At 39.4% G+C, this 24,332-nt stretch overlaps 1 protein-coding gene across 3 annotated transcripts in view; it reads right to left on the bottom strand.

The window, feature by feature from the left end:
• The window catches only part of cadm2 (cell adhesion molecule 2), a 644,325-nt gene extending 620,818 nt beyond the window's left edge, over positions 1-23,507 (bottom strand). For 2 of the 3 annotated variants that reach the window (XM_008107677.3, XM_008107676.3), the window contains exon 1: positions 23,306-23,507. In XM_008107677.3, coding sequence (XP_008105884.1) covers positions 23,306-23,366 — 61 coding nt within the window. In that variant the 5' untranslated portion in view covers positions 23,367-23,507. The remainder of the gene's footprint in view (positions 1-23,305) is intronic. The other variant, XM_062977131.1, reaches the window with a different exon arrangement.
• Between the last annotated feature and the right edge of the window lie 825 nt (positions 23,508-24,332).

A 24,332-nucleotide genomic window follows, 5' to 3' on the forward strand; every position in this document is an offset into this window, starting at 1 on the left:
TGACTGCATGGAGCGCCGTTACCTTCCCACCGAAGCGGTACCTATTGATCTACTCACATTGGCATGTTTTCGAACTGCTAGGTTGGCAGAAGCTGGAGCTAACAGCGGGCGCTCACTCCGCTCCCAGGATTTGAACCTGCGACCTTTCGGTCTGCAAGTTCAGCAGCTCAGTGCTTTAACACACTTCACCACCGGGGCTCCTCTTTATAGTAAGGAGCCACTATTCACTGCTGAATTGTTTAGCTTTTTTGGTAGGGGTGAGAAAAAACTCTTTTGTGTTATTCAAGACATTTAAAAACAAGCTGGAAAATTTCTCTCTATTTATAATGCTGCACAGATTCATTTTTCATGTCTGTAAAATGTAATTATATGGTTTTATAATATAAAAGACATTACTGAATACACTTAACATATATTTTGCAAGTTCAACCTAATTAAAACGTGTGTTAAGTAGTGAAATAATGACATTACATAAATTAAATGTTCAAGAACAAGAATTTCTTTATCTCTTCTTATTTTATCAGTCTTGTTTGTAAACCGTCTATATTCTGTCATACTTTTTTACATTATCAGAACAAAATGTAATGAGTCCAGAACAATATGCCATGTAACAGATATATTAAAAAGAATTATGCTAAAACAATTAAGCAAACAGTATGAAACTATTTAATAACTGAATCCCAATTTGCATTTTCTCTATATTCATTTCTCATAAAAACCTATAGCATGAGACCAGAGTCATCCCCAGTACTACTACTGTAGGACCGACAAGACAGATGTATATTATTTGGTCCTCAAGACTGGTTCTCAATATAAAGAGTTCATCACATGGAAGGAACACATTGATAAAACTAGTATCACTAAGCTAATTATGGCAGACGAATGCTTGAATTAACACTCCGAAATTTAAAATTAAATGACACTGGGTTGTTGTATGTCTTTCGGGCTGTGTGGCCATGTTCCAGAAGTATTCTCTCCTGACGTTTCGCTCACATCTATGGCAGGCATCCTCAGAGGTTGTGAGGTATGGATAAACTAAGTAAAGAAAGGAAAGAATATATATCTGTGTAGAGTCCAGCTGACAAGGGGAATGCCACAGTAATCATGGAAATAGAACAATACAAAGAAAAAATCAGACAACTTCTAGATCCCACAATTTACAAGAAACTGAAACAAGACCCTACTAACAAAATCACCAGAAAAATGAACACTCTAATAAAGAACTCCTCCATAAACTTTGACATATGCCAACAGCTGTGCAAATCAGAAGCCCTCCCATCCAGGCTTTACGGACTCCCCAAAATCCACAAGGACTCCATCCCACTCAGACCCATTGTAAGTGCCATTGGATCGCCGACTTACAACCTGGCAAAATTTCCTTTCCTTACTTAGTTTATCCATACCTCACAACCTCTGAGGATGCCTGCCATAGATGTGGGCGAAACGTCAGGAGAGAATACTTCTGGAACATGGCCACACAGCCCGAAAGACATACAACAACCCTGTGATCCCGGCCATGAAAGCCTTCGACAACACATTAAATGACACTGCTATTCAAATTCATTCTAAAACATCCATTTTACATGTGGTTCTGTATGATAATCATGAGATCTGAAGGTTGTTGTAATAGGTATAATTGCTTTGTTCTTAACATGAGGTTCCTCAGATTTTGGATAGTCAGCAAAAAAAAGTCAAACGCCTCTTGGTTTTTCATGAGGAGAGCCAAAACCTCAAAGAGTTGGGATGCTCTTAAGTAGAGGTCCCACTGTATTTATCTTGATATGTCTGGATTCACTTATTGTATGTTCAAGCCACTTCTAACACATGGAGAGCCAAAGCAGAATTGATAACAGGACTCTTTTGACAAGATTTGTTTGGAGAAGGTTCTTTGGCATGGCCACTCGATTGGTTTGACCCATTTGCTATCCACCTTTGATGGTGCTGCCCTATCTCCTTCGCCTACCGTTAAGAGCTTGGGTGTCGTCTTGGATTCGCAGCTGACAATGGCAGCTCAGGTCGCTGCTGCCAGCAAACAGGCCTTTTTCCATCTACGACAAGCAAGGCAACTGGCACCCTATCTATCTGATGAGGCTCTGGCAACAGTCATCCACGCCACGGTCACGTCTAGGCTGGACTATTGCAACGCCCTGTATGTTGGCCTTCTGATGTTTATGACCTGAAAGCTCCGTATTGTTCAGAATGTGGCAGCCAGGCTACTCACAAGAACACCCATGAAATGCCACATAACACCAGTCCTGCAGCATTTGCATTGGCTTCCAACTGATTACCGTGGTTTATATAAGATGCTAGTTCTGATCTTTAAAATTCTTTACGGCCAGGGCCCATCATACCTCAGGGATCGTCTCTCCTTCTCCCATCATCGGAGGTCACAATGACCATCCCAACGCGACTTACTTTATGTACCGGGTCCTAGAGAAGTGCACTTGGAAAGGACCAGATGCAGAGCTTTTTCTATTTCTGCCCCTGCCTTATGGAATGCCTTGCTTCCCTATATGAGAGCCATGTGTGAGTTAGGGCCTTTTACCCTAGCACTTAAGACCTGGCTTTTTACTAGAGCTTTTGATCTATGTTAATTTTATCAATATTTGTATGTATGTATTTTTATCCTTGACAAATTAGCTTGTAAATCGCCTAGAGCATCTTGGATGGAGGGCGATTAATAAGTAATTAAATGATGATGATGATGATGATGATGATGATGGTTGCCTTTACCTCCTTCCGAGGCTGAGAGAATATGCGATTTTCAAGGTCACCAAATGAGTTTCCATGGCTGAGTGGGTATTTGAACTCTGGGATACTTTAGTGTACTTTCTCACATTTACTACAGCTCACATCTGAAACTTCATTAGCGTTTCCATTAATTTTCACTTTTGGGGTGTGATTTCCATGTACTATATGTGTGCTACTATAAATATTAAAGTCATAGCATTAGAAGAAAATGATTTTTAAAAAAATTCATCAACGAGCTTGCTTTATGCAGGGGAGGAAACAGAAGTGTAGATGAAAGAAACTGATTTATACACAAATCATCAAAGGTTGCTGCAAAATAAAACACTGTTTAGTGCTTCATCTATTGAGCGACTGAGCATGTACTGGAAAAAATAGCAATTACAGCAAAAAAATATCCAAATATAGCAAAAAAGGGACACACAATCAATAATACTGGAAATGCAGAAATATAGCACTACTCAACCTAGATGAGAACCAATGAACCTGAATTTTAAAAAAAAACAACAACAGAAAAGATCAACAAGATTTCAACTTGCTTTTGAACAGTTAGGCAAACAAACATATAAAGCTTTTAGATCAATGACACAGTTAGCATAGCAGTGTCTGTCTAGTGAGAGAAACAAGCATTCTAAAAGTGCCTATAATCTTTCACCTGGATCCACAGAGAACCATCATTACGTTTTTCAATAAGAAGAGTGAACCATTTTGGTAAAATTAAATTATAATCTCTTGTAATACAGAGGAACTACTATGAAACATGGCCCGCATAGGAACGCTGTCTAGGAACACTGTCTACTAGTAATGTGCATTTGTATGGAATCACTACCCGTTTCTATTTGTACCATTCATATAGCCCCGTTTTCATTTCTGTCCACCGCTTCTGGAAATGGGCACCTATACAAATGAGCTTTTCCATCCAAGGTCCAAAAAAAAACCCACAGATTTTTCAAGCCTTGGGCAGCAAAGTGCTAGGGCCTGCCAGCCAGGGCCTACATTCAAGCGCCAAGAATCAACTGACAAAATGGTTACCACTCCCCCTTTTTTTTTCATTTCAATGCTTATTTCATTCTGGAGAGAGTTGTACCATTCCGTGTCATCTGAATGGATGGAACAGTATAAAACCATGAAGGAAAAGGGGGAAACAGGATTCGGGCCCAACTCTACTGTCTACTGTCTACTACTAACAGGAAAGAAGGAGCCAGGAGATAGAAACCAATGGGTACAATATGTACACAGCAGAACTTATAGAGCTATGATTACATGGGGAGTTTTTACTCATTTCATGGCAATGTGCAAGAGGCATTGTCTGCCTTGTTGGAGCAAAGTGAGCCTTGGAAGAGTTGGTTACCTTTTTGGCATGAAATACAGCCTGCAAGGTATAATAGACTAGAGAACATAGGTATGCACCATGACACACCATTTTAGTGAATATTTACTGTTTATCTATCAACTACATACGCTGACATTTTGAACATTGATTTTCTGCTTCTGCCTTAATGTTACTCTGATTTTGACACAGTGGCCATGTGTCTCTAATTAGAAAATAACAGCACTTAAATTTGTGCATGTAAGATTGACCTGAATATAGTAAAAATGGGTGCAATGTGAATTCATATAAACAATTTGCATAGGTGGGTGATGTAAGATAACATCCTTGTGATTTCTGGAGCAAAATAAGTGAAAGTACATCTTGCCATTATGTACACTGATTTTTTTTTCATGTCAGGAGAGACTTGAGAAACTGCAAGTTGCTTCTGATGTGAGAGAATTGGCCATCTGCAAGGACGTTGTCCACGGAATGCCCGGATGTTTGATGTTTACCATACTGTGGGAGGCTTCTCTCATGACCCATGTACACTGATAAAAGATGAGAACAATAATGACAATAGTGGAGATTATGTAAACCTATATTCAGGTGGGAAAATGTATTACAGGTTATAATGAAGAAAATGAATAAGAAGTTTGGTCAAGTTTAATTGTATTTTATATTTAAACTAGCTGTGCCCAGCCACACGTTGCTATGGCGTTGTCTGGTGGTGTTGGTGAGAACTTGTAGAGGTAGTGGTGGTATTGAATGTCTGTTGTATGGTTGTCTTTATGTTTAGTATGCATTCGGTTGTTTGTGTACTGTGAAAGTGGTGAGGATAGAGGGGGGTCTATGTCCCTGTGTAGTATTGTATAGTATTTATACGTTGTCCATGTGTTGTGAATGCTTGGATTGTGTCCTGCTGCATAGTAGAAAGGGTTGGGCTGGATGGCCCTTAGGAGTCTCTCCAAACTCTTGGATTCTATGCTTCTATTATTATTATCATCATCATCATCATCATTATGTAGAGGCTGGATGGCTATCTGTCAGGAGTGCTTGGATTGTGTCCTTCTGCATGGTAAAAGGAAGGAAGTTGATCTGGGGGGTCACTCCAAACCTTAGGATTGTATGATGATGTTATTAGTAGTAGTAGTAGTAGTAGTAGTAGTATTGAGAGGCTGGGTGGCCATCTGTTGGGAGTGCTTGGCTTGTGTCCTGCATGGCAGAATCGGGTTGGGCTGGATGACCTTCAGGGGTGTCTCCTAACTGTCTGATGCTATGATTCGATGTGTATTATTATTGTGCAGATATTGGATGGCTATCTGTCAGGAGTGATTGGATAATAATAATAATAATAATAATAATAATAATAATAATAATAATAATAATAATAATAATAATGATGATAATAATTTATTTGTACTTTGCCCTATCTCTCCAAGGGGACTTGAGCAGTTTCCAAAAAAAGTAACAAAATGGCAAACATTCAGTGAAGAAAACAGAAAATGATAAATCAAATCAAAATAGTGGGGGCAGTTAGTAGTGCTATTTTGACTAACTAAGGATTCCTGAAAATTCATTTGTTTATCAATATATGAGATAAAAATACTTCAACATCTGTTTTTCCCAAACATCTAATCCCTGTTTTTTTTATCATGCATTCTGTGACTTCATGTTACAGTAGCCCTGCCCATATCTAAGGTCGCTTCGAGACAGCACTTAAACATGCACCAAAGTAGGTTTAAGAAACCCACTTATGTGTGCATTTAAGTCCACACACCACTCCCTAAAGCACATGTTTATCCTGGGGGTTGGCTAGATGCAAGGGCACCATGACACCCCCACCCCCCTTAAAATAACTTACTTGGCTGCCATTAGGTATTGTACCAGCGAAGTACTAAGAGACGGGGGAGGGGGCAATTTGGCCCGCTTGTCTCTTTGTGCTACATTGGTACATTCCAAAAAGCATGCCGAAAGCCATAATGGCAGTCGGGTAAATTTCTCTTTTATTTTAAAGGTTTATGGAAAGGGGATTTGGGAAGGGGTGGGTTTCCTCTTCACTCCTCTGAGTGAAGAAGCAAATTAAGCTGTGTGGACTAGGGGTCAGTCCCCACAGAACCCATACTCCATTAGACTAGGTCTAATGGAGTGTCAAATTTATTTGGGAAAAGCAGGGTTTTCCTGCTTTGTCTCTAATTTGGTTTTACCTGAGATTTTGTTTGGATGCCTCCAGCAAAATCGCATTATGGGCCCTGTCTGGATGGCCCCCCCAGTTAACAGACAATCTCAGACTCCGAGGTGGTTCATAGAGGGAGATACGTTTGGACAGTTAGACTGGGCTGGAACCATTTAGGGCTTTGTAGGCTAAAGCCAACACTTTAAATTGAGCTCAGAAACAGATTGGCAGCCAGTGGAGCTGACACAACAGGGGCATGGTATGCTCCCTGTACACCGCTCCCGTGAGCAACCTCGCTGCCACCTGTTGGACCAGCTGAAGCTTCTGAATTGTTTTCGAAGGCAGCTCCACGTAGAGCACATTGCAGTAATCTATGTGGGATGTAACCAGAGTGTGGACCACCATGGACAAGTCAGATTTCTAAGGTAAGGGCGCAGCTGGTGCAGTTTTTAGTTGTGAGAAGGCTCCCCTTGGCCACCACCGAGACCTGGAGTTCCAGGCTGAACAGTGAATCCAGGATCACTCCCAGACTGTGAACCTGCATTTTCAGGGGGCATGTAACCCCATCCAACACAGGCTGTAACCCTATCCACTGTTCAGCCTTACAACTGACCATGAGGACCTCTGTCTTGTCTAGATTCAGTTTCAATTTGTTTACCCTCATCCAGACTATTACAGCAGCCAAGCACCGGTTCAGGACCTGGACAGCCTCCTTAGTAGCAGGTAGAAAGGAGTGATAAAGTTGGATGTCATCTACATACAAATGGGACCACACTCCAAAACTCCGGATGATCTCTCCCAATGGCTTCATGTAGATGTTAAACAACATGGGAGACAGTATCGAACCCTGCAGGACCCCACAGGACAATGGCTATGGGGCCAAGCAGGTATCTCCCAACAATGGCAGTCACTGAGGATGTAACACAAGCACTGGCTTGTCCAGTTTTGATGGATTCATTTCAATTGGTGCAGCCCAAGGATGTGGACAAGATACTCAGAGAGGCAAGAGCAACCACATGCATCCTAGATCCTTGCCCATCCCGGCTTGTAAAGCAAGCCAGAGGGGGTTTAAAACATGTTCATTAGTTTAATACATGTACAAATAGAGAGGGATTTGTTTAGTGATGGCTGATAGCATTATTATTATTATTATTATTATTATCATTATTATTATTATTTTATTACTCGCCTCTCCTTGTGGCTCGAGGTGGGTTACAGTATAATTAAAACACATAAGCATTGTAAAAATACCATAATACACATAAATTGTATTTCTATAAAATATACATATTAAAATATATTGCTATAAGCACTACATTCGACTAATTTCAGGAATCTTTCAAGATATGAAATATGCAATACATTTTATTTTCATTAACTGTGATTGTGCTTAACATTTTTTAAAAAACACAATAGCTAAAATATAGATTCTTATATGCTTTCTGGGAGGAAGACCATACATATTTTTTCATCTTTCAATTGAAGCAAAAACACATTTTTTATGCTCAAGAGTTGTATTTGTAAAACACATCTGAAAGAGAACCACTGGTGTAAAATACTAATTCTTTATTCTTAGGAACAAAAAAGAACAATATAACCAAATTCCTACTTAGAAAACAGAACTATGTTCAGAAATAAGGCTGAAGAACTCAGTTAAGATACAAAGATGAAAGAACAGCACCACCTAGTTCCCTATCTAAAAGTTTCCAAACGTTATACTGTGATAGGTTTTACTTGTGCAAAGCAGATTTCGGAGGAATAGCCATTGCTTGTATTAACCGTGCTCACAAATTATACACCTGTAATATCCAAAACAATCTTGCCAACAGCCAGGAAACACTGTATTTAGCTTTGTTTGAAATGCATTTAGAGAATACTGTTATATATATAAAAAATAAGGATGAAATGCTTTTCACTAAAAAAAACCAACTGTGTGCACTGGGTAGCATTTGTATTTCCCACTGTTCATATATTCTGTATCAGGAAAACTTATTTTATTCCATATGTTTCACATCCTACTGGACCACAACATTAATATGTGATTTGTATATCACTTTTCAGTCACTGAGATTATCTCTTTTAAGTAAAAGTGTGTGTGTATATTTATATTTATGAAACCAACAATTATAAATTAGGTTTTTTTTAAAATATCTATCTTAAACAATGGCTAGTTCTTCCTAAAAATCAGAGGTACATTTTTAGACATATAGATGTTTGTTTGTTTTTTTTTTAATTTAACTTGTAGCAGACCTATTGAAATCTGGTTTAAAACTCCTTCAGTTTTGGGTCTAAATTAAACTGGACACAGCCACTGTTGGTTATCTAATGCTCAACCAATTATTTTTCACATTAAAAACTTTCCATAAAATCAGATTATTTCTTCAGGACTGTGAGCAACATTAAGATTAAAATCAAGATTTTCACACAATTTCTGCTTCTGAATATAACTGTATAACTGTCAAACTATACTTGTAGACTGTGAGATAATCCTACTTATTGAAGAAATAGGTTGACTATGAGATATATACTTTGAAACAACTCATAGGTTTACAGCAAGAATTCTTTCCTTTTTCAGTATTACAACCTACAGATTGCACCGTAGGTGGCACTATCACTATGGTAATATCTGCATTTGCAATATTTAGATTTAAATTTGATTAGATGTAAAGGGAAGGAGCAGCAGCTGTTTTAATATATTCAAACAATTATACCTGTGGCAAGAATTGTCTAATTCAACAATGCCTGGAAATCTATAAATTAGCCCCAAGTGGAATAGATCCACTGCATCACAAAAATGAATGGTGAATCAACAACACAGACATAAATCCAGTTGACTCAATGTTCCACTCTAGTTGGGACCAAGAATAGGATTTAGTCATAAATGTTAGAAATATAGTACAGATAATGTTTTTCTGCGTCATATGATATGGACATTGCTTAGATGTATTACAACATAACAATTATTTATAGGAAAAGTCTTTGGCATTTGTAGAGATGTGTTCTATTATAGCCTTGACACATGAAATTTAACTAATGGCCATGACAGAAAGATATGGTTTGGTCTTACTATTCCTGCAAGCTTGGAAAGAGGCATTTACTATCTAAAGCTTAATGATTATAAGATTCTGCTGCTTTGGTCATTAAATGTATTTCATTGCTGCCAGCTTCAATAAAATGTGAAATCTGAATCATAGAATCTTAAGAGTTGGAAAGGGCCATCTAGTCCACCCCCCTTCCAATCAGGGATACACAATTACAGCAGTCCTGAAAGATGCCAATCTAAACTCTGGGTTGTTGTATGTCTATCGGGCTGTGTGGCCATGTTCCAGAAGTATTCTCTCCTGACGTTTCGCCCACATCTATGGCAGGCATCCTCAGAGGTTGTGAGGTATGGAATCTAAACTCTGTTTAAACACCTTCAAAAAAGATTGAATTAAATTTAATTAAATATATTTCCTAATCTATGTTCTATCCAGATACCTTCATCACACTTCCACTGTTTTCTCCTCCTCTCCTTTTCTCTCACCACTTTGTCTGGTATTAAATTGTAATTAAAACTTTGCTTCTCTCTGTGTCAGTGCATGCCTTAAAATTATGTGTTGACTTATGCTGACCCCATATATTTTAGAAGTGATTTACTATTGCCTTCCTCTGGAATACTCAGCATATAATATTCTTTGGCAGTTTCCATTCCAATCACCAACTAGGCTTTATCCTGCTTTACTTCAAAGATCAGATCGGATCTGGTGCATTTTGTACTACATATCCAAACTCTTCTATTTTGATATAACTGATGAAAATAATTCATAGTTGGTGAAGAGTCACATCATAATTGCTGATAGAGAATGGCACTTGAATGCAACTGATGACAGAATCAACACATGTCTGTGGTTAAGAAAGGACATTCTGAATTCTGCTCACAGTGCTACCACCAACTCCAATAACATTAAAATCACTATGAACTCTCATACACAAAATGGTTTTCAAAACACTTTTTCTATATCTATACAAATGTTAGGTTCAGGATCGAAATGCAAATGATCATTTCAAATGACAAACAAAAGCATAGCACATGAGGGACATGTTACTAGCAGAAAATAGCTTACTGCTGTCAAAGATCTCTAGTGCCCTTTATAAACATTATAATGCCACATAGGCAGCTTCTGATATTGTTCACTATACATTTCAGTAAGTAAAATCTGTATTGGTTCCCACCAGGTTCATACAACTACAACCAGGTTTTTATCATCATCACCATCATTACCACTGCTGCTGACATCTAATACATTTATACTGTCCTTCCAAATTACAGCAAGCAAGAGGGAAAATATAAATATAAAATATGTTTGAAATGCATTCATAAACACTAGATCAGGCAGTTTCTAAAAATTGTATACTGATCTGCATACTGCATATAGGCCTCACCTTAAAGGCTCCATCTGATATATGATGCTAAGCAGTGTCAGCGACTTTTAATATAGTACTTGGATAGGAGGCTGACAACAAATACCAAGTGTGGTAGACAACATTTCAGGGGAAGAAACTGGCAAAAACATCTCTGTATATACAACATACTTTCTTTCCAATTATTTTCAATGGTAGTGAAGGTGATGCACTCCTACACTCCTGGGTATTTTACAAGGGCATTTTGAGAAAGGGAGGGGGGAAATTGTTGATTAAGGAAGTGAATCAAAGAAGGACCACTTGTTTTTTTAAAATGATCATTAGTGCTAGAAACAAACAAAAAACAAAACTGCTATATATCACAAGAGCTTAAGCCTTGCATTGCTTTTGCAGAGAGATTATGCATCACTTTATCCTCTTATAAGAATTAATAAATCCAGTATGTGTGTACATATTATATTCACATGTAAGAGGAGTGTAGCTAGGGAAGTGAAAATCTGTCTTGATTTTGTTGTGTTTTACTGAATGTCATCTGCATTTTCTTTGTAGCCTTTGCAGGCTTGCAAAACTGTCACTTTTCAATGGCAGATCATACACATACATATGAATTTTCCTAATGTGCCCATTTCCTAACGTCCCTCACACAGTATTTTTATTTGTTCCAATTTTGAGCACTTATGAATATCACATTTTAAAGGATGGGTGTTGTTTTATCCATTATTTGTTTTTTTAAAAATATATATATTATAAGCCTCATATATGTGCAAATTCTTAAGAGAATTTATATTCTCTTTCACAATGTTCCTGTTATTAAAAATGTTATATTTCATGGCATTCTTCTTCAACCCGAATAACGGAAAAGACAACAAATAAAGCTTTCAGTACTGTTTTAAGGCCATTTTGATGAGTTGTCAAAAATACATATTCCTTTTAAAAAGATGTAACCACTCCACAATGCCACACTTGTTGAGTGCTGCCAGAAAACTTACTGAAGGCTAAGCCTATTCAAAATTGCCTGAAAATCAACTAATTGAATTCAGTGGGGTTTTCTTCTGAACAAACCTACATAGGATTGCACCGTAACAAAATGCGAAAGCAATTACATTCAAAATAGCAACACATTCCAAGTCGCTCAAACAGTGATATAAGCACACCAACAGCGTCATTTGCTTCTAGTTCATTCCAGACACTGAACATTTTTTGTTAATGAATTATTAAACAAAACACAGGTGATATTTCCTAAATGGTGACTTTTGATGGTAGAGCGGGGCACTCAAGGTATTCCCACAATTAAGTGTCATTGTTTGGACATCCCAAATTGATGGCATAACAGAACTCTTCAACAGATTGAAGAGGCCCCTGAGGGGAGCCACATGGGAGGAGAAGCTTTTTTTTACTTATATATTATACACCCACTCTTAGTCATTCTACACATTCCCACCGGGGCAACACTTCTCTTTCTTTTTTTTTTCTTTTTTTTCATTCTTATTATATAGGAAAAGTCTCCTGTTAAGATGAACAGATTTATTCTTAATCCTACCATCACTTTTCTTTTATCATAATTGCTTGGTGCATATAACAGCTTTTCCAATCCAAAGGCAGGCATGTGCTATCTTTAAAGAAGCATTCAAGATTTTGCAGATCAATATTTTTGAGCAATGTTCTGGCATTTACAAATATTAACAATGAAAGAGACATATATAATCACACTGCATTAACACACTTGTTATAAAAGCATAATCCAACTCAGAAGAAAATCCCCATTGAGCTTCCCAGGTACACATTCACAGGACTGCAGCCTAAATTTACTATGCACATAGAAAATTTCCACTAACTACAGACCGCTAGCCAATATCCTTAGTCGTCTCTATGGAGAATAGCTACAATCCCATTTTAATGATAAAAGTAATCTGTAGCACATTTTTCTAGCAGATAAACAAACAATGTGCAAATGAAATATGACAAGCCCAACAGGTTTTTACACTGACTTTGAAGATAATTTTTCATACATTTTGATATAAATATAAAAAGGAACTCAAAACAAGTTAGTTGTTAATATACCAAATATATATTTTTTAAAAGTTTTGAAGCATGGCTTAAAATAAAAGTAGCAATACCTCAGTGAGCATTTAGGAATACAGTATGCATGAATTTCAGTTGCATGTACAATTTTTTTAAAAAATCAAATATACCCAGAATTGTGATTTAACTTCGTCAGTGCACCCATGTATTCCATTCTCAGGATATCCACATGTAATATGTAACAGGACGTCAAGAGTAATCTATCTGCCAGATGAAGTGGTATACCACCAAAGGAGCACATATATTTCTTGAGAGGAAGAGAACCGGGGTAAGGTTAAAGGTAAAACCTCTGATGTGGCCATTTAGGAAGCACAGATTCTTGGAGTTCCTATCAAAGTGTCTGTGGGACAAAGGGAAAAGCAACTGGTGGCTATGATTCATTGAAAGCTGCAGGGATTAAGCTGACATGCTTTAATCTTCTGTTACTTTGTTGCTTTTCCCAGCTGCCCAGCATCAACCAACCAAGAAAGAGAGTACAGAAGAACAACAATCAACTGCAACCCAGAGGGACAGCAAATCATTTATTTCATACATGTGGAACCTGTAACAAAATGTTTCAGTTCACCTCCCTTAATAGAAGTGCTCCTAACCAGGCTTCAAGTCTGAAGAGGGCTTTCATCTCCATTCTTCCTTATGCCCATTGCTTTTCATTCATTCTCCATGGCTACAGTGTATAATATGGCCTATGGATACAGTTACTGATATAATATGTATTTATGCAAATGTCAAGATTCTTCTGAGCAAGTTTATGCCTTCCCTTTGTTTCTAATTTTTCTTGTTTGGCTACATAGTGGTGAACGCTCATCACTAAAGAAGAAAATGACTTTGTATTGTTTTCATTTATGTTAATTTCAGGTTATTTTTCTCCACTTGCTATTTGAACAGAAACAAGAATCTGTCAAACAGCCATATATGCAACAGTATTTCCAAAACTGTTTCATGCATAAAAATATTTGTGAAGCGACAGACAAGGAAACTTCCAATGAATTTACATCTAATTCCAAAACTGATTTCTTATACTCACAAGTAATTAATTTAGCCTCTTTCTAGTTAGGGAATACTGAGAGCAGTCTCTTGCCATATTGCATAGCAAGAAGGGAAACAGGTCCACTAACACACTGATAATCCAGCAGATGTAGGTCAGTTTGGTATTTTCCATTTGTTCACATATTTATCCCCAAGGATCTACTGCAACTGACACTGTGAGGTAATTTGTCCTTAAATTTTCTCAGAGCTGCCAGACATTTTTAAGCTACTGGGAATGAGAGCTTTGAGAAGCAGAGGCAGATTTAATGCTCACCAATATTGTTGGATAAAACACAGCAAGTCTTTTTTATACTGAGAGAAGTATACCAAATTAGAGGAAGGAATGAGAAAAGTTGGTAAAATGATGGATGAAAGGACAGTATATGGTATTCAACACAGTACATTAATATTTTATTAGAAGTTCCAGAAACTTCTATATCATCACAGCAGTTGTTGAATATAATCTGAATATTCTGCACCTTGGCCCCATAATAGTGCAAACTATGGAAAGAGCCTAACTTCTAATTATCCTTTTTTTTTTTGGATAATATTTCTTGAAGCTATATTGTTGTATGACTCAAGTCTCCCTTCCCCAAATATTGAGCAACTCACTTGAAATGAATTACTATGTTTAAATAAATGAATCACAAAAAATTCAAGTGTTATAATATAACATCTCACTGGTTACTCCAACACAGAAGTCTTCATTTGATGCTTCTGAAATTTGTTCAGATAAATTTTGAGCAAGTCCATCATACCTTAGGTCCCTAAGCCAAGGCTAGATTCAGGAACCCAAAGGTCCATGCTTCCATTCTCATAATTTCCCAAATAAATAATTTAAATAACTGAAAATACAAAAAAAATCTCTATACCTTTTTTTCTCTTCACCAGAATTGACAAATTTAATGGTTCCTTAAGCAGTTAAACAAGCCTGGCAAACTGAAAACAGGGATTTTTGCAGGCATTTGTGCTATATGTCTTTAATGGGGTTTTTTTCCCAAAAGATGGAACTGCTCATTTTTTTTCCTTTGTCAAAGAATGTGCAGACTCACTATACTCATAGGAAGAGTTTATGCCTTCCCCAAAGACATGCCTGAGGCTTTGAGCAAGATCAGTCTTTCCATTCTGAAAGTATGGGAAAAGCACACACTTTAACACCCATGTTGTTGTTGTTGGACCGTTGGCATGAAAATTACAGATAACACAGTGATGACCCTAAGTAATAAATCTGCAAACTTTCAGGAAAGAAAAATATCTAAGAAGGAAACTCAGGTAAGTTAAAGGGGAAAAAGTCACCAGTTATTTTACATGGGGTTTATAGTCAATTAACAGAGCAATAAAATATATACTCGGCAATTGTAATTACTTTTATGTGGGGGGGGGGGGTAAGTTAAGATCCTCATTATGCAAAGATCATGACCTCTGGTGGTCTGCTGATCCTCAGTTCAGGTTATTCTGCAGCAACTCCAAGGTGTATGAGTGCTACTAGATTACTAATCCAGACAAACCCAGAAGCAACACTATTGTAACTAATATTGCTATTTTTGAATCAAAATCTATATGCAATTGTATATAGCCTGTGATTGACATCCAGCTGTCTCAGTCACTGCTGGTAAACAAATCACCCCTGGCCACACCACAGCCTTGCATGAAGCCCCTAAATCTACTTCAGAAAAAGATAGGAGGAAATCCCACTAAGTAAGTGAAAGACTGCTCATTTAGCTCCAATGTTTTCTTATGCTTATTTACAAGTGGTCAGTCAGCATCCAATGGACACATAAAATCAAGAAAATAATTCTTGAAAATTTTCTGATTTTGTGTGTATTTGGGTGCTAACAAAAAGTTCTTTTACCCTAAATTATAGACAAAAGTCTATGAAAGACTACAAAGGTTATTTTTAAATAATAAGGTGATCAAATTAATGTATTAAACCTGAAGTGTATACAAACTTCTGTTTCTTTTGTTTGTATTTAAATATAAGCCACTTTTCCTAGCACAGACCCCAACCAGTAGCAGACAACCAGACATTGAATTTTTTTCTAATTACTCTTGGATATTTTTTTCCAGTTGAAGTGGTCAGCAGTTCTGCTGGCAATTCATGACATCTGGATGTTAAGGTGTGAAACAGATCCCTTACTTCAAAGGTTGAGGAGTACCTCTCAATTCCAACCTGTGAACTACCTCAGGACTACACAGTTCCTTGGAAGTCTTTAAAAAATCAATTTGGCCATGACTTTTGTATGGTTCTATCTCACCTAGCATTTATATATGGAACTTAGATTAAAAAAAGAGTAATCCTTTTGATTTTTGAATGCTTGGCTTAGCTATTCAATAAATGGTTGTAGATATAAGGACAGACATAGCTCAGAACTTAGCACATCCTTTCAAAGTAGAAGGTCCCAGAATTTGACATCTTCAGTTAAAGGGATCAAATAGCAGAAAACTTGTCGCAGTCAGTAAACAGTGGAGAAGATATCAGAAATATCAAGACCTCGTGTACAGATTAGTATAGATATTATACTTGCTTGCCTATGATGAAGATTCTTGGCTAGCCAAGCTGATGAACAAGCTACAAGATGTATATGTTTTCAAAAACCTGATGTAATAGCCCACAACTCTTTAAATTGTACTACTCATCTCTTTTTTCTACTTACACAAATGTGGAAAAAGAAAAAATTAAATGTAATGTAAAATACTGTGTTACAGTCTATACCAGAGCATAACATAGATGTTATTAACTAAACCACAACATTATTTTCCAGGTGAGATGAAGACACAGGATGCAAAGATTCTCTTCCTTTGCTCCTGCTCCTCTGTCTATTCCAAATGAGGTTGATAAAGAAAAGATGCTAAAGACACAAATTTCATAATCCATATTGGTGTAATATTTGATACTTTGAACAAGAATTAGTAGCCCTCATTCATGTCATGCATAAGCAAGAGGAAAATAGGCATACACAAGAAATATGGGTTGCTTTGGTTTAACTGACAGTTGAACCTGTCAACATGACCACACAAACAGCTCCTATGGTCACCAGAACAGGAACTGGTCACATTTTTCCACTCCTTAGTGACAGTGAACCAAAAGCCAAAGTCACTGATGACAACCCTTGTCTACCATAGCAGGCACTCAGCTCAGATCACAAACCACTGCTAAAAATAATGTCTGCTGGTTTTTAGATAGAGGTAGTGTAGCAGCACCCTTTACCTGTATGTCCAATGTCAGGATTCTATTCTTAGGTCCTACCATGCTCTTTATGGTTCTGCCATGTGCTTTTGCTATATATAATTAGATTAGCTACTGTGGCTATGTTAAGCATGTTTGGTATTCATCTATATTACCATATATAGCTATGCTTACTGGACATGCTTAAATGTTCATATATGTAATATGTATTAGAGTATTTGAAAAATCTGATTATTAGAAAGTTGCGTGGTAGAGAATGGCAGAGCCAAACCTTGCTAGTTAGGGATTCAGGCATATCTTTTCTGAATCGACTGATGGTTTTTGTTTTGAGAAGAAGAAATTACCCAAAGTTTTTCTCATGTGAAAGCTGGGAGGGTGGGAATAATGGGGCGATGTTTTGATTACCTGGCCAATGAAAGAAAAGACCTGAAAATGTTTTGATTACCTGGCCAATGAAAGAAAAGACCTGAAAATTCATTTATTTTGACAAATGGGAAAATAGTGCACAGAATATTTGAATTGTATAACCTACAAATATGTGGTGCTTATGATGCCCGTGAGTTCTGATAATAACTAGGATATATCACCTTGTCCTATTTTTCTTTTATAAGGCCATTGTTCCATGCCCCACATCATCCAGCTTACCCAGCTGAGCAACTCAGGGGGAGTATCAATTCCCCCCCCTCCCCCGACTTCGCCCCATTGTTCCTGGTGGAACATGGGAAGCCTCCTGTAATGCCATGGCAGTGGCATGCTCTACTTTGCTACTCTGGAAGTAGTTGTGTGTCATGTAATGAGAGCTGTTAGGCTCCATGCTTAAAGGGGTGGCGAAGTGGAGAATGCCACCGATTTGGATGAGGCTGTATGCATCTAATACAGTGAGCTGTACCCATATCAGATAATCAGAAAAGTTGTTGTTTTTGGTAGCAGAGTAACACAGCTTCCTCTATGGAAATTGATAGAATACATCGAGTTAAGTTGCAAAAACTGATATACCAATCAAAATGTATATCTGTCACAAAGAGTAGACTTCAAACAATCATGTGTAACTGTTGTAATATTTTTGATGACTTTACAAAAAGATCGAGTGAGGGAGTATATAAGCAGAGACTTGAAAATAATAGTCATAAATATAAGGAATTCTAAAAAAAAGAAGCACTTTATTTAATTCCCAGGTATAATAATGACAACAAATTACATTTATATAAAATATCACGAATGTCATTCTAAATAAATTATTTCCTACATACACAAGGACTGCACTTAGGAATTTGCTTGAATTGTACTTTTAAAAAAGCAATACACCTCCCTGGTAATTTTGTCCATTCATTAAATATGTATTTATTTCTAATTAAAATTCTTCAAGAAACCAATTTAACTTTACATATAAACAAATTAGACCTCCAGTCCTGTTCATATTAACTGGAAAATTCTCCTTTAGGACTTTTTCCCTAGGACATCCAAGTCAATATGACAAGATTTAGGTGACATGTAAAGGTCTGTCTCAAGCTGATGCATTAAATTTATGTTTTGTTTAAAGATATTTTGCTATTAAATACATGGAAGAGTTTGCATATACTCTTTGTTTAATGGGATTACAAAAAAAAATCCTGTTTTCTATGTGAAATATAAAAATTGTAATAATTTTAAAGAAATTCTTCAAACCACCAGGATTTTATGGTATGCATATCATGATGGAAGAGGCAAAGAATGTTTGGTTCATGGTTTTAAACATACAGTAGAGTCTCACTTATCCAAGCTAAACGGGCCAGCAGAAGCTTGGATAAGCGAATATCTTGGATAATAAGGAGGGATTCAGAAAAAGCCTATTAAACATAAAATTACATTATGATTTTACAAATTAAGCACCAAAACATTATGTTTTACAACAAATTTGACAGAAAAAGCAGTTCAATACGCAGTAATGTTATGTTGTAATTACTGTATTTATGAATTTAGCACCAAAATATCACAATATATTGAAAACATTGACTACAAAAATGGCTTGGATAATCCAGAAACTTGGATAAGCGAGGCTTGGATAAGTGAGACTCTACTGTAATTAAAATATGGTGTTATTTGGTGCACCAAAGTTCTCAAAACAGATACAAAAATGTCAAAGTATTTAAATATTGCCTCGTTTTGAAGATCACCATGACCACTAGAGTGGTTTTATGACATAACAGAAATCATTTGAGACAACTCTTTGTTTCTACTTATTCTTAAGAGAAAGGGGGAATATGTTCCTGATTCATAAACTTATCCGCATGATGTTTTGAGAGGACGTATCACAATCACACTCAAACAGAGTATTAGCTAGTCATCTACTGACAATCACTCACTGAAATTTTCACTTCAATCACACTTTTCCTCAAGGAGCTGGTGAAGTTGTTTTGTGAAATATTTACTCAGTGCTAGTGAACTGCTGAGTAATAGTTTCTTCATGTAATTCAGAGCTACCCAGTATTTTCACAAAAGCACAGCACATTAAAGCATTAGATGCCATTTGCATTATCACACAGCAGGGGGCTACAGCAGCTACAATTCTGGGACAATTCTAACACCTCTATACAGATGAAGTACAGTAAAAAATATTTATTGCTGCAATTTCATACTACACATTATGTAATACATAGCTTTTGAAAGTACATTTCTTAGCTAATGAGTGCCTTTAGATTGTTCAAGTAAGCTTATAATTAATTTTGTAATGCTGATAAAATCCACCAGTTTCAAATATTTAGCTTTGCAAATTCATCATTTAGCTTTGGAAATACAAATAATTCTATTAAGCATCATAATGAATACGTGTAACATTATTTTACACTACAAAAGGGGTGGTTTGGGATATATGGGTGGCGCTACATTTGCATAATCAGGAGGGCCTGTTTTTACTGCAACTAATACTTGACTGAACCTAAGTGAAATATTTTGGGACCTAGGTGACAAAACACTATTCTTACTCTAAGAAATACCTTACTCTCACTTTTGGTCTTTCAGATTGGCATCACTAAATGACATGAAGCTATTTAAGTAATGCTTTCTTGTTTGTACAGACACTAGGCACTTCAACATTGTAAATCTTTTAAGACACAAATCGTTATTATCATAACTGATCATATTTATGGGAAACCATTCCAATACAAACAGATTCCCATATAGTCCATTTTGACTAAAGAAGCACAAGTATAAATCAATATTAGGGTCTCAGTGGCTGACCACATATTAATCTGGCTACCTCCAATTAAGGTATTAGGGAGCTAGGTGGCTTTTCACTTCCAAAGATGGCAATGTTCTTCTAGAAAATTAAAAACTCTGGGCCTCTGCAGTAAACACCTCCAGAAAGCCTGATTTCATATAGACTTAAGAAGTTAAAATCCTTGTTCCTAGACAAGACAAGCTGCAGATGAGAAATGAAGACAGGCTAAAAGAACCTTGAACTGATCAATTGAAATGCTTGGAAAGCAAATTTTGATAGCAGAACTCTATATTTTCTAGATAACAATAATGATGTCTATATGCACCAAATATACTTAATATATTAATTCATCAAAAGTTATAAAATAAACAAAATACAGGAAATTGAGGGCATAGAGTGAAATGCAAAACTGTTTTAAATATGTGTATATTTGTTATGGATGTATTTCCTGTGTCAGAATGGTTTCTCTGACATGACAGAAAAACCAGACTCAGAAAAAAGGACACACAAGTCAATCTGCAACATATCAAGAAGTAGCTGGCCACTTAATTTTTAATTATGAGGGAGGAGATTCGCAAAAATGCTTTATAAAGCATCCTTCTGGGCCTCAGCTTGTGGGCCTGAATGCCTGAAATGTTGTATTTGTCAACTGTTGCTGAAAACAAAACTGGCGGGTTTGGCTGAAAAGAACAAAACACCTCATATTTTAAAAAAAAATCCTGAAAAGTAGATGATATGACAAGAAATGGGCTGTTCCTTATGCCACTTGGAAAGGCCAGATTGATTATCTTAGGCAGGCAAAGCAACCTACTGAATGGCATTTTCTCCCTTACCTGATTCTGTCTGCAGTGGTGCATTTTCCCCTGGCACATTCACTGAACTGCCCTGTTTAAAAAATACTCATGTCTAGATAAACAGATACCATTTTAAAACATAAGGTGACTATTGAATACATTGTGTGCTGAATGCATTTACTCTATCCTAAAAATATCAAGTTTTCATTTGCCAGAAGCAACCACAATTACGCTGATGAGAAAAATCAATAACAGAGAGCTTCTCCCTCTTTTTGAAGCAAAGGGAATTGGCACTTCACATGGAAATGTAGCAAGAGAGGCAACCCCCTACATATGCCACCTGCCAGATTCCCCAATAAATAATCCCATGCAGCAGCATCACACAGCTCCCTGTAATGTGACATTCCCAGGAGCTCAGACAGATCCATAAGAAAAGCAAACAGCCCTAAAAAAATCATTGCAGTCACAAAATGCCATCATTTCACTTGCTTTGAGCACCGCTTTTTCAAAAACGCTGCTTCCTGGAAAATGAAACAGAGGCTGCATGCATGCAGGTTTCCAGATACAGCAGAGTCACCTACTCAAAGATTACTTCTGTTTCTGGTGGGCAGCGGATGGAGTGGAGGAGGGAGCTTCCACCGCCTTCTCCAGAGACTTAATCTCATGATACTGCAAATGCACGGCAGCATGAAATACAATAAACTTTATAATGTTGCTGCTACTGAAAAAGAGGCAGTTGGGGAACGAGGGATACGTCACAAGGTCACTTAGCTCTTTCCAAATTCCCCAAACACCAAGACAATTCTTCCTCTCTCAGGCCAACCCTTCCTGAGGAAAACATGGAGAAGTTGCCGATGCATGCTGACCTCATTTAGAGCCCTCCAAAGCTATCTAGATGATTGCTTAACACTCAAAGAGTCCTTCCACATAACACATTTGGCTATCTAGCCACCTCATTCTCCCCTCGCTTGGGGAAAGGGAAGGGAAAAAAACAGGGCAGCACATGCCTCTCTCAGCCACATACTCCAGCACTGCAGCCATAAAGAGAGCGAGAAAGAGAGAGAGGGAGAGATGCGCACACAAGCACATCCATTACCCTCATTGCACATTCCAGCACCACATCCACATTCTCTCAGGAACAACAGAGCCTCTCTGTTGGCTCCTTAATACACATCACCATTTAATTTGATTTCCGAGCACTGAGGTGGGGGGGAGGCATGATGCGCCAGGAGCTGGAAATGTGCTGCCTTGCTTCCCGGCCCCTTCCTCACCTCCACCTATTTCCACAACCGTCCATTTGCCTAAAGACAGCAGTTTTTGCACATTTCCTTTCCCTGTAAGCAGTACATTTATTTCATTTCCACTTGAAGCTTCAACCTTGATGCCATGGGTTGTGCAAATAAGGAAGAGAAACAAGGGGCAAATAACACAGTGTGGAGGATCTACGAGGGGTATTTCTGGTGACTGGAGGGAGAGAGGGAGGGATGGAAGGGATCTTTCAGGCACCCAGCTTTGCTCATCTCAAAGTCTCCCTGCCCCAAGGAAACCACTCCTGGACCAGCCCTTTGGCTTTCAAGGCGGGATGGAGAGGCAGAGCACACGCTGCTCTCCTGGCTGCATTCATTTCCCCTTTTCACTTTTATGGACGGATTCGGTGGGGGGTGAAGGAGGGTGATAAAGGGAAGGGAAGGTTACAAGGAGTTGAAAGGAGGGAGGGAGGGAAGGAGAGAAGCTGCAAGGCTCACAAAGGGGGGGGGGAGGGAAAGAGAGGGGGAGGCAGGAGGGAGGGAGGGCGGGGAAGGATTAATGCCTGTGCAGCACTTGGAGGGGGGGAGCGGTGTCAGTGGGGCTGGAGGGGAAAGAGGAGGAGACGAGGAGGAGAAGGAAGGAAGGACACGAAGGTGGGAAGCCAGATTTGTGGGAAGCAGGGTGCCCCTCAGTGTGTGTTGGGGTGGAGAGAGAGATTCGTCCCTCTGGGCGACAATTTTTTTTTCTGTGTCAGGAACGACTTGAGAAACTGCAAGTCTCTTCTGGTGTGAGAGAATTAGCTGCCCGCAAGGACGTTACCCAGGGGATGTTCGATGTTTTACCATCCTGTGGGAGGCTTCTCTTATGCCCCCCCTCCCCCCGGATTCGAACCTGTCCGTCAGCACAGTCCTGCTAGCACCCATTGCGCCACGGGGGGCTCCAAGGGGAGACAGATGAGGGCAGGTTGGGGGCAAGTCTCCAGGAGGAGGAGGGTTTTGCGGAGAGGAGTGGGAAGAAGGTCAACCGAGGGGGCTGGGGCTGAAGGGGAGGCGGTGGGTCCAGAGCCCGAAGTTAGGCGCGAGGAGGGGGGGGGGGCAAATGAGGAGGAGGAGGAGGGCCGGGGCGGGGGTGGTACCTTGGATGAGGATCCCGCAGAGGCTGTATAAGCGCAAGACGACGCTCGTTTTCAGCCGCATCCTGGGGGCTTCCCTCGGGCGGGCCGGGCGCGAGGCAGAGAATCCCGCAGCTGCTTCTTGCTTCTGTTCTGGCTCCTCTTCTCCTGCCTGGCTCCGTCTTCCCCGCAGAAAGAGCCGCCGCCGCGTCCTCCACCTCCTCCTCCTCGTCCGCAGTGTCTTCTTCTCCCCCGGCCCCTTCGGTTACGGCGGCGGGGTGAAGCGGGGGAACGGGGTGGCGTGGGCGGGCGGCGGGGGCCCGCGGTGGCGGCGGCTGCTGCTGCCGGCTCAACCCTCCCCTCCCGGACCGAGGCGGGCTCCCCCCCAGCCTCCTCCGCCTTCCCGAGGCGTCGCGCACCAGGCGCCCCCCGCTCTTCCTTTCCCTCTTCCTCCTCCTCCTGCCTTCCTTCTTTCCTCGAGGAGCCCCTTGTCTTGAAGGCAGGCGAGGGAGTGAGTGAGGGCGCAGCTCTTCCTCTTCCCTCGCTTTGTGTGCGCGCTGAGGAGACCCCCTTCTCAGCCGCAAGAGCAGAGCCCTTCGCCTTCCTGCCGCTCCGCACGCGCTCCCTCCCTTCCGCGCGCAGGGAGACTGCTGCTGCTGCTCCGCCGCCGCACGAGCCGCCGCTTTCCCAGCTCGAGACACAAGGGCAATCTCCGCGCGCGCGCGCCTCCCCCTCCCCTCCAGTCCTCCTCCTCTCTCGCCACTCCAAGCCCCCTCCCTTCCCAGACGAGGCCCCGCCCCCTCCCAAGCCATGCTTCTCTCTCTCCCCTCCTCTTCTCCCCCCGCCCTCCGCTATCCCCGCCTCTAACTTTCGAAACCACGCCTCTTCTCTCACGCAGGGATTTAAAAATCCCTCCCCTCATCCCCCCTTCTTTTAGTTGACAGACAGCCGCAGCTTTCCAATGGAAGAGGGCGTCTCCTGGCCCATCCAACCTGGAAGGAAGCGATGGAGCGGACTTGTTGGGAGAAGGGGAGACTTTTGCCTCCCAGGC

The sequence above is a fragment of the Anolis carolinensis genome, chromosome 3 (assembly GCF_035594765.1).
Source record: "Anolis carolinensis isolate JA03-04 chromosome 3, rAnoCar3.1.pri, whole genome shotgun sequence".
Classification (NCBI taxonomy): Eukaryota; Metazoa; Chordata; class Lepidosauria; order Squamata; family Dactyloidae; genus Anolis; species Anolis carolinensis.